The sequence below is a fragment of the Haliotis cracherodii genome, unplaced genomic scaffold (genome assembly GCF_022045235.1).
Source record: "Haliotis cracherodii isolate W230 unplaced genomic scaffold, xgHalCrac1.p SCAF_2, whole genome shotgun sequence".
Lineage (NCBI taxonomy): Eukaryota > Metazoa > Mollusca > Gastropoda > Lepetellida > Haliotidae > Haliotis > Haliotis cracherodii.
The window spans coordinates 79,427,714-79,439,971 of NW_027266275.1; the positions used below are offsets into that span (position 1 = coordinate 79,427,714).

At 39.7% G+C, this 12,258-nt stretch overlaps 1 protein-coding gene across 1 annotated transcript in view; it reads right to left on the bottom strand.

Moving 5' to 3' along the window:
- LOC139468547 (dynein axonemal heavy chain 3-like) overlaps nt 1–12,258 on the bottom strand; it is an 80,675-nt gene that overhangs the window by 7,828 nt on the left and 60,589 nt on the right. Inside the window, exons 59-68 of the mRNA XM_071250598.1 lie at nt 10,722–10,879; nt 9,854–10,530; nt 9,163–9,306; nt 8,241–8,404; nt 7,651–7,804; nt 6,393–6,521; nt 5,634–5,899; nt 4,540–4,628; nt 3,924–4,045; nt 3,384–3,473 (exon numbers count right to left, since the gene is read on the bottom strand). Of these exons, the coding sequence (XP_071106699.1) occupies nt 3,384–3,473; nt 3,924–4,045; nt 4,540–4,628; nt 5,634–5,899; nt 6,393–6,521; nt 7,651–7,804; nt 8,241–8,404; nt 9,163–9,306; nt 9,854–10,530; nt 10,722–10,879 (1,993 nt within the window). The remainder of the gene's footprint in view (nt 1–3,383; nt 3,474–3,923; nt 4,046–4,539; nt 4,629–5,633; nt 5,900–6,392; nt 6,522–7,650; nt 7,805–8,240; nt 8,405–9,162; nt 9,307–9,853; nt 10,531–10,721; nt 10,880–12,258) is intronic.

Below are 12,258 nucleotides of genomic sequence, written 5' to 3' on the forward strand. Positions count from 1 at the left end.
TCCGATTCTGCTTAGAGATACTTGTAAGAATATTAGTCTTCAGGCGAATCATACGTCCTGTGAAGAGAATATGAGGGCTATATTGAATTTTACTTACATACATGACGACACTTTCAAAGACATGTTAGAAGGGGTTACTTTGATCAGAAACATTATTCTTCAAGGTCAAATTGTTGGTTCTCAGAAGACTTGCTCCAAGAGAGCATTGCCACCTTTTATTGGTGAATTCTCACATAATTTATTTGGTACCGACGTGACAGTGATCTGAACATAATACGTCAACATATCAATGTCTTATCAAATAGAATGAGAGCGGAAGAAGCAGCTTTTAATGTGTCACAGGATTACATGGGTTCGTACATGTCCAAGGCCAATGACAGAGTGGACGGTTTGAAGCAAGGTATAATTGCAAATCATAATGAATTGCCTGAACTAATAAAGGTAGAGAGAGGATGGTAGGATACGATGGTTTCAGGCCATGTATGCATATTGGATACAACTTGTTGCAAAGGAGTTACGTTTTGCTACTATGGTTGAAAGGAAGATTAATCAGTTGAGGACATTATTATATAAGTTGTTAGAAAATGTACTATCACCCGAGTTGATACCTTTCCGACATTTAAGGCGGACTCTATCAAAATAAGGAGAGCATTGAAATGTCACAGTTTTAGAAATTTAAGTGATCTCAGACATACTAGTGTCCTCTTGTATAAATGTTGATGTTATACTGTATTCAAGATGTTACCTTACTACATGTTTTATGTTTTTGTGCTGACCTACATGCATTTATTTATAATATATATATGAATGGGTACACCTACCATATGAGAAAAACATATGTTGAATTTCACGAGAGAAAATCTATCTGTTATATGTTACCAGTATGTTGTATATGGTGCATTGCATTGCATCGCAGGAGTTGATTGATGTTTGAAAACATATACTGTATTGGTAGATGCATATGTGTTCTACAGTAACACTTGTGAAGAGTTTTACCATTAGGAATTGCATGTTTGATGACTTGAATATTTGTTGATAGATTGCACGTGCGATCACTGCCCAATGAGACATTTGACAATATTCTATATAGGTGCAAATCCATTGACTTTACGATAAGTTGATGTTGTTTTGATGTTGAAAAAAACCCACAAAAAAAAAAACTATTGTGATTGTTGAGTCAGGTGAGATGTCGTTTGTTTACTGTGTATAGATGCTGAAGCTAAATTTCAACATTTACTTGAGAAATATAAGAACAAACTGTTGTAATCTTCAGTTAAAGAGGACTTCATGGAGTGTAATGCATGATTTTAAAGTAATTTCCTATTTGATTTACAAATGACTGAATTTTTGGACAATTAACCCTTTTTGGACATCAGAGATTGGACTGTCAAAGATTTCACTGTCATACATGTAGGAATGAGCAACCTCATTCTATAAGATGATGGAGAGAATCATTTTTTAATAAACTTCCAGGACATTTTTGATCATTTGATATGGAGAACTTTTCCCATTGGATCAAGACCATAAGAGTAAGAGTAAGTTGAATATGTCATAGAACATTCTGGCATGGAACATGTTGATGATACAGAATAGTAAGATTATATATTGGACACGTAGAACTCTGAAACTGTTCATCAGTTGTTTATTGGTGTTGTGATACTATTGTGATTTTTGCCTGAAGGAAAAAGCTCATATGTCTTTACATATAAGATCGAAATCTTAAGAAATGTTTTTATTACCAATCTGCATCTACTGAAAAAGTGTAAATTTTACAAAGAAGAATTGTTTGATTATGCCTTTATAAGTCTTGGCATGTTATTATTCTCAGATAGGTACAACCCAAGACAGATCCTATCAGAGACATTACTTTGTAAAATTTTATTGTATTGATTTATCTGGTCCTCAGATGCATACATACACATGTTGTTACATATTGATATTGTACCATTGTATTTACATCTTATATTTTATTATCATTGGTCAATCGCATGGGACATGCTCTACAACGGGAAGGGCATGTATAACAAGGGTATTTTAGAAAAAGGGTTTTTGGTATTTACTTAAAATGTAGTTTACTAAACTAAGCTTTTGGGTAACATATAGACGCATATGAGAGAAGTGATTGAACAGGGTGAGGGCATAACCCCCAGGGCAAGTGATTATGGATTTTGCTTTTATTAGTCACTAGTGTGAGATTAGTAGAATTCGGTCTTGCAATAAAGATGACAGAAGAAATAGATGGATGGAACAAAATTGTTAGATTAGTGGTGATCAAATATTTATGAATACTACTGCTTGACTGGAATGTCTAAATAACAGGATTAAGTATCTTTTCGGCGCCTTCCAGTCTGGCAGAAGTAGTTGAGGGATTTGATAAGATGAGTATGTCCAAGTTGACCAATGACTTAAAGAGGTAATCAAATTGGTTTGTCCGAAAAGCTTGATGGTAAAACTAATTATTATGGAAATCGGGGAATGACCATTATGACTCATTTCTCATGATGTCAAATGTGAATTTGGAGGGAGGAGCTAAAATTATCATCGATAGTATTTTGTTAGTTGTCCGAGAGTGGTGCGGGGAGTCGGGAGCATACAGCTGAACAGAACGGTTCTCTGTAGGTTTTGGGATCCCGAGTCAGAAAAGAAGTAGAGTCAACGTTCATCAGAAAAACCATCAGGCTCTTCAACCATCATCTAGGTATGTGTTGTATTTATATCAGGCAACAACAAGAATATATCTGAGGACCATGTGTGTGTATTTATGATTAACTCTATCATAAATAAAAAGGACTGGAGCAAACCATCTGACTTGTGATTTTGAAAGAGAGCTACATCATCCCTAGAACCGAGGAGTAGTTGATAAAGAGAAGTGACCATAGGTAGAAGGGTAGAGTACCCGGAACCTAAGGTTACACTTACCCGGACCTTCATAGGCGCCTATATCATATCAAATATGTTTGTATAAGTTGATTATCATTATTAGAAGGAAGCCAGAGTGTTGGTCCTTTCTCATCACTAAACTACCATTGTGGCCTCCCAATCACCAAGTCTGTGGACAAAGGGGCATGCATCCCACAACGCAGTAAGTCGAGTACGTGGAACATTTACATGCCGTTCCGGTAATCGGCATCAATAGTTTTATGTCCATATTAATAATAATTATTAAAGATCATAATAATTTTTGGATATCTTACTTTGCATACATTATGTCTGCACAAGTCTAATTTGTACTTATGTTTCAAATGCCCATCCTGGTTCATAGTATATAATATTCTAGGCATTCAGTTACTGAAAAGCTCTTTCACATAAATCATATTTGTGACATTAACAATATTGCAGTAACCATAACACAAAATGACAATTAATTGAAGAAGAAAGGATACGACAGGGATGGAGTCAAAGAGAATCTTGGGAAGAGACTCTCCGATCTGCATTTTCTCTCGGTCCCATCTGGCGCCCTCGAGGAAGAGACCCTGTAAACGTAAGTCACTTTCTAATAATCTCATATCTCAGATCTTTCTTACATCTGTAGTTGTTTGAATGCCATGAAAACTCCATATATGTAACAACATCCAAATTAATAAAATAATGGGAACTACTTATGTCATTTGAAATTACTATATTAAACTCAGACCAGTTATTAAGATTGTACATTATGAATCCGTTATAGATACAACACACTACAATGAATCTGAACAAATGCTTCTTTGTACAGGAAATTAGTTATATGTGAGAGGAAAGCCCAGAGTGATGCATTTAAAACAATAGTGATGCCCACCAACTCACTAGTCCCTGGAGGACAATTGTTTAGGGTACCAGCTTTCCCTTTATCTACTCTCCAAAATCACATTTTATTTTATTATCAAGGAGAACGTCTGAGATGAGAAGTTCCAAATATAATTTTCAACATATCAATATCTCACATAGACAAAGGCTCCATCTTCAGGTCTTTCAGACATCTCTTTCTCCTCGGACGTCACGGCAAACTCAAACCCTACCAAATCTATGGGGATGCTGTACTTGCGAGCAAAGTTCTGAGACACACCTGTAAGAATAAAGGTTTCCTTAGAAAAGCACCACAGAATATTGTTACAAACCAAACCTAACAATCAACACACCTCTTCTGATGCAGTGAATACACACCCTAACTTTAGCCACCATTGTAGAGAGTTCAGATAATAGTGAGTGAGTGAGTATGGTTTTACGCCGCTTTTAGCAATATTCCAGCAATATCACGGCGGGGGACACCAGAAATGGGCTTCACATAATGTACCCATGTGGGGAATCGAACCTCTGCCTTCGGTGTGACGAGCGAACGCTTTAACCACAAGACTACCCCACCGCCTCTCTCAGATAATATAATACATTAAACTCTGCTGAAAATGATGGAAATGCACATTTTGAAAGTGGATTCAAATGTGTTTTAAACAGACTGTAATGAATAACATAAAATTCACAGATGAATGGTCTGTTTTTTAACTTGACTTTGTCAACGATGTAATTATTGTGGTGGGGATTTGTAACTGATGCTCCACTTGCCTGTGAGGAAGGACTGGGTGAAGTAGAATCCTGACAGCCAGAACGTGGCAGGAGCACCCTTGTCTACCCAGTCCTGCAGGAACTTCAATCTGCCACAGATATCATACAAGTTCAGAAACATAAACAGATGTCAACTATACATGTCACAGTCAGATAATACAGGCTTAGAATCATAATATTCACAAGAAGGCCAAGTTATGGGAACATGTTGAAAAAGACAAAATCAGAACCCGTTGAACAAATTAAAGAATCATTGTGAGCACACATGCCACAGATCAACCAGTTGTTTCAGAGATGTTGTTTCACAGACAATGCCTGCTGTTTGCTTGTTTGTTGTTTTGTACCAGTCTGCAATATTGCAACAATATGACAGTCTTGTCAGTAATTGATTCTTGCCCAGACAAAACAGTGACTGAAAGTATGGGCAATGTCCTATAACACTGCAGGATAACACACAATCAGCTATGGTACTGAGCCTGACTCACCAATCCAATTTAGTCGACCCTTACGACAAGCAATGGATTTCTATGTACCTATGTTATTCCTGGTACCCATGGGAAACAATGCCAAATCCACGCAATCATGCTATCACATACAAACACTATCTTCAGTCTAGCTTGCAGTTGAGGTGGTCAGTCCCGGTGTTTCTCATACAGTGACAACCTACCTCAGTCTAGCTTGCAGTCTAGGTGGTCAGTCTAGGTGTTTCTCATACAGTGACAACCTACCTCAGCCTAGCCTGCAGTCGAGGTGGTCAGTCGAGGTGTTTCTCATACAGTGACAACCTACCTCAGTCTAGCTTGCAGTCGAGGTGGTGAGTCGAGGTGTTTCTCATACAGTGACAACCTACCTCTGTCTAGCTTGCAGTCGAGGGGGTCAGTCTAGGTGTTTTTCATACAGTGACAACCTACCTCTGTCTAGCTTGCAGTCGAGGGGGTCAGTCTAGGTGTTTCTCATACAGTGACAACCTACCTCAGTCTAGCTTGCAGTCGAGGGGGTCAGTCGAGGTGTTTCTAATACAGTGACAACCTACCTCAGCCTAGCCTGCAGTCGAGGTGGTCAGTCCCGGTGTTTCTCATACAGTGACAACCTACCTCAGCAGGAGATCCGTCACGTAGCTACCCAGCGGTTTCAGCGAAGGGTAGGACTTGGCCGCCCACACAGCAGGCACCTTGCCCACCAGCATGGAGTCAAACACTTCTTCCAACTCGGAGGACATGACGACCAGACCCTTGATGGCCTTCTTCAGGTTCTGGAGGGTGCTGCGGACCACCTTCGTCAGTCGGTTGAAGCGGATCAGCTCCTGACGTAGCACAGTGTTCATGGACTCCGAGTAGACAACCGGGTACTTGTTTATCACCTGCAGGAGAAGCGAGTCATCTTTAGAGACATGGAAGAGTTTCTGAAGGAAACGTTAGTAGTTAGACTACTGGCAGGGTTACTTGGGGAGACTGTTGCATGCATTAAACTCTTAATCTACTATTGCAATAGCAAAGAACACTATGTTGGGATACTATAATTGCAATCGATTAGCGCTGAGTAGTACACTGACTTCCCAATAACGCAGATTCCATTGATATATTCAGTATGACATCAGTCTAATAGATTGCCAAATCCATGTTCTGTAGAATCCTATGAATATAGTCTGATATAGTTATATAGTGTGAATGGATGTATTTTGGATAATAGTTTGGTCATTTCATTACATCTAAGGAAAATGCTGATACTGTTGGGACAACTCTTGATATTCTGCAATGGGGCCGTGGACATCTGCCTTGATGATTACATGTATGTGTACATCCCTAATGGTTGCCATGTGTTGCAGACTCCTGTCTGTGTACACATCTACTCACAAATTCAATATCAAAGTCTTTAGGAAGCTTGAGCAGGATGTCAGCAGCAAGGTCTTGTAGAACCTCTCCCGAAGACTTCCCTCCTCCACCACTCTGTCGGGGCAGAGTCAGCAGGATGCTGTCAAACAGCTGAAAAACAGACATCATCATCATCAGCAGCAGCAGCAGCAGCAGCATCATCATCCCAATCATCATTGTCATCATCATCATAATCATCACATCTATCATGTCCATGCTCCTCCTAATCAGATTGTGGCTTTAGGTTGACAGAGACAGACAGCTTTGAAGAAGATGTCTACATTAGGGCTGGGAGGAGTCCAAATTTACTAGCCGGGTACCCGACACCCTATTACCCGGCCCTACTCAGATATTCGCTATAGCTCTCAAGAGTTGGGTACAAAATTTCCGAATGGGAATTGTTTTACCGCAGCCCTGGCAAAAACTATTTAGATACACGTATAAAATGATCCGGTCATGTATACACTGCAGTTGATAGACGCTTTATCTTTACTCGAACATATAAAAGTTGAAAAAGTAGAAAAAAGTAGTCGAAAACAAATACTTGCATAGTGAGAAAGAAATGTGAACATTAGCTATACTTGTAGTGTAACCATTGAGTTTTATTGTTAATGTCATTAAACAGTATGTCACGTGACTAACCACGGGTCCGGGTAGTCAGGACCAACCTGACCCGAGTACCTGAGTTACCCGTCCCAGCCCTAGTCTACCTACAGTTGATTCCCACAACTGCAGCTTGTGGTGATTGACTACTGACTGGGATACTGCTGCGATAGAAACTAACAGATTAAGCCCACTAGTCCTTATATTGATAGCACATAGTAAAACCCTTAAAAATGGCAAATTTTACTAGTCCTTATGATACCTTAACTATTGGGGAGTTTGACAAGGACTACAGGACTAGTGCCAATTTCTAACGATGTTAACTGAGCTGTGACCAGGTAGATATTAATGTACATTTCATAAACTGATATTGAAACAGGCCATGCTTAGGCCCACACTAAAATAATTGAGATAGTACTGTCAGAAAGAAAATCATATATTCACTGACAACAGAAAAAACCAAAAAACTTACCTGTTAATACATTACATTATTAGAATGGAAATATTTTCAAAGGGTGGTACACTTCAAACAAATCTTGCATGTTTTCACAATGGAAAAGGTAACCTGTGTCCTAAAAATGGATGCGTGAATCAACAATGTTCCTCTAACACCAAGTGTCTGCAAGAAGAGGCATACCTGCTGTGTCTCCTGGTTGTCCTTGGTGATGTCAGCATTCTCATGAAGCCCAAACACTTCTGGGTTGGGGATGAGTGGGAGTGTTCGGACGTAGTCCAGGTAGCTCTGATACGGGCCTTCCTTGGGGGCGAAGTAAAGACCACTTGGGGAAAACCTGCACACAGATGTCATGTACAGAGTCAGACAGTGCAGCAGTGGCACCACAAGGTGTACACCAATACTGGGAAACATTGGGGGACACATAAACAGGGAATCAGGGTCAGACAGTGCAGCAGTGGCACCACAAAGTGTACACCAATACTGGGAAACATTGGGGGACACATAAACCAGGAACCATAACACCACAATACCTAAAGAACATGAAGATATATTATACAAAAGTACAAAGTAATGTGATCTTAATTTCCATATTTCATTGCAATATTTCAATGGAATACTGAGAATTGTCTACATTTTCATAAATATTATTTTCAGGGGGTTGGCAGTAATACAATGCTTATGAAGTCGTTGGAGAAGAGTACTCTTGTATATATTACAGCAACACCAATGACCTCAACAATAACCTCAACAATGACCACATCTACACCTACTTGTAGTCGGGATCACTGATGATTTTGTCCTTATAGAAGATGGACAGCAGTGACATGAGCAGCCTCCTGTCCTTGTCGTCAGTGACTCGGCCACCATAGTTACACTCTCCAGTCAGGTAGGTGAGAGCTGGGAGGGGCAGTTCTTCATAGTCATTCAGGAACATCTACAACACAGGACATAGTGATTCACTATATCTTCTTAATCAGGATAGCTATCTGGGATGTCTACAACACAGGACATTGTGATTCACTATAACTTCTTAATCAGGATAGCTATCTGGGATGTCTACAACACAGGACATTGTGATTCACTATAACTTCTTAATCAGGATAGCTATCTGGGATGTCTACAACACAGGACATAGTGATTCACTATAACTTCTTAATCAGGATAGCTATCTGGGATGTCTACAACACAGGACATAGTGATTCACTATAACTTCTTAATCAGGATAACTATCTGGGATGTCTACAACATTCCACAAAAACAAATTTTCTTCTCCTGTAACATGGCTGGCATTCATTCTACAAATACATACATTGTCACCGATGGACATCAACATCTAAGGATAATCATGTTTGGTGTGTTTGCCGCTTAAAGCTGAAGGCAGGTCAATAAAAAGTCTGGACCAGACAAACGGATGAGTTTGTTATGACCAATGTCTCACACCATCTGAGTATGATGAGACGCCATCGTCTAAGTAAGTAGACCCATCTTACAACAAGCAAGATTACTGGGGGCAAAGTCCTATCCCCTGTGAAGGCAACATTCACATATTTCATAAGACCAAAATCGAAATTTAGTACTACTAATATTCAGTGGATGGTTCACTATATGAACACCCTCCCGAGATTCCAGTGTTTCTAGAAGTAAATCACTACTAATTGTGTGGGCAATGATCACACAAGGTGGTATACTAACCAGCATCTGTCTCATGCTGATCCTCAGATCAGATTCGTTGAATTCATACGGGATGTTCCAGCCGAGGGGACCAAACTTCCTCCTTTCTTGGACCATGGCATGGAAGAAACACAGGCCAAACAGCATCTTGTGCCACTTGACTCCCTGGAACACATGGCAAGTTGGTTCACTGCACATGACTGAGCATCAGATGCCATCAGACTCATCCTTGATTGATTACTGGTCCTCACAAACATGTATCATTAACTTATTGATTGGAATAATGGGGACAAAAAACTTGCAATTATGAGATGCAACAGCTTTACAAACCAAAATTGTGTCTTGATATTCATCATGAAAAGCACAAAATTATCTCAGTATCACAAGCCTTTTTAAAATATATGTAAAAAATTACCCATAACTCAAACTTTGCTATTAGTTGAATTTTGAAACAATGAGATGAGATGAACATTTACAGTTTGTCCTTACCAAACTTTGAAACACAGTCAGCACCACAAACGTATTAAAGTCTTTGATAGGCATTTAGGAGTTGGTAGAACATGAACACATGACACTTTCTTTATAAATAGCAACTTCTTTTAATCTTTGTATTATGTTTCAGAGCTACTACTTGCTCCTTCATCAGGTGAATGCAAAGAATAAAAGAAGTTGCTACGCAAACGTATTGATTTTAACAAGGAACAAGACCTACCTTATTACATCCGCTGAAGAAGGCAGGGTCTGATATAGGATCATTGAGGTAGGATCTTAGAAGGTTGGCACGGAGACCTTTAGGGGGCTCATTGGTCATCTTGACCCCATTCTGCAGGATGGACACGGGGAACTCGTCTGAGGGGTAGCTGGTCAACCACAGGCGGAATTCGTTGTGCGTGTTCTCGGGAACTATCACCTCCTCGCAGATCTTCTCTAGTCTCGGCATCCAACTTGTGGCTAAATGGCAATTCTGCAGCACCACCCAGGTACCATCTCTGATAGCATTGTCAATCATCTTTGCAGCGATGGGACCTTGTCCTTGTCCCAGAGAGATGGTTTGGATACGGTTGCCAGTAAAGCCTTTGTCTTGGCCGAACTTGAGAAGAGCTGCCATAGGATCGGCTCCCGGGGAGAGCACGAAGATTAAAGGAGCACAGCATGTCGAGTCGGCAAATGAACCAACCAGGTCAAATGTCGGAGGCTCAATGTACGTCTGGCCTAGATTGTCGATGATGAACTCCTGAGTTGAAGGAACAATCTTGTCTGGCCGCAGTGTCCTTAGTATGACCATTCTCTCAAGACCGCTAAGAGCATTAAACGGACTTGGCAGTTTGTATTCGTGAGGGGCAGAGGAATCATAGAATTTCTTCCATTCTGATACATTTTCTGCAAAATCTACAATTGAAAATAAGTGTATCTCAGAAATGCGTGAAAATAGGTATAATTTCAAAACAAATACAATTATCTGACCAGTGATTAACTCAAACATGATGGTCCGTTGTCAAAATCAACAAAATACACAAAAATTTGATTTATAAACCAAGCATACATACTCATCAAACTGCACCTCAACATGCTCAACTTACGTTCTCTGTAATTTTTGAGATTCTGCAAACTTCCTGCTCTGACAATTTCAGCCCAGGACTTCTCTGTGAGCCACCCTGGGGCTGGGTTGGGGTAGGGGTTCTCTAGTGCCACGCCCCCAGTCAGCAGGAACCGCCACACTTCCTCCATGATCCTACCCCTGCCAAACAGATGAACAGTTAGCACATGTTATAGTTTGAGACTGGAGTGTCATTGGGCTGTGACAAGGTATACTGCTACTATTGTTATTGTTATGTTTGGTGCCTCAGAGAACCAGGAAACCTATATCTATTTCTAATTACTGGGTTCTTTGACTCCCTATTTGTGAAAACATGGTGAAATGAGTCCCTATTTCGAATTTCTTGGTACTATGACCCACTACTTCTGATTTCTCGGTACAATGACTCCCTATTTCTGATTGTTGGGTTCAATGACTCCCTATTTCTGATTGTTGGGTATTATGACTGTCTATTTCTGATTACTGGGTTCTATGACTCCCTATTTCTGATTGTTGGGTTCAATGACTCCCTATTTCTGATTGTTGGGTTCTATGACTCTCTATTTCTGATTGTTGGGCTCTATGACTCTCTATTTCTGATTGTTGGGCTCTATGACTCCCTATTTCTGATTGTTGGGTTCTATGACTCCCTATTTCTGATTGTTGGGTTCTATGACTCTCTATTTCTGATTGTTGGGCTCTATGACTCTCTATTTCTGATTACTGGGTTCTATGACTCTCTATTTCTGATTGTTGGGTTCTATGACTGTCTATTACTGATAGTTGGGTTCTATGACTCTCTATTTCTGATTGTTGGGTTCTATGACTCCCTATTTCTGATTGTTGGGTTCTATGACTCTCTTTTTCTGATTGTTGGGCTCTATGACTCCCTATTTCTGATTGTTGGGTTCTATGACTCTCTATTTCTGATTGTTGGGTTCTATGACTGTCTATTACTGATAGTTGGGTTCTATGACTCACTATTTCTGATTGTTGGGTTCTATGACTCCCTATTTCTGATTGTTGGGTTCTATGACTCTCTATTTCTGATTGTTGGGCTCTATGACTCTCTATTTCTGATTGTTGGGTTCTATGACTCTCTATTTCTGATTGTTGGGTTCTGTGACTCTCTATTTCTGATTGTTGGGCTCTATGACTCTCTATTTCTGATTGTTGGGTTCTATGACTCTCTATTTCTGATTGTTGGGTTTTATGACTCCCTATTTCTGATTGTTGGGTTCTATGACACTCTATTTCTGATTTCTAGGTTCGATGATTCCCTGTATTTTTTTAAACAAGTCCTATCATTTTCACAGGTAAATGGTCACTTGACGCATATATAAAAAAAACAATCGAAAGATTTTTTTTGTATATTTTTTACCTGTTTCATTACGCAACTGATCCAGAAATTAGTTCAGTGATTGTTGGGAAATGTTGTAAAAATGATAGTAAAAACCTGACTTAACTTGCAACATGAGACATGTCAAATACATACACCTAAACACAACCATATGACTTCTGATTACAGGATGTATGTTGAA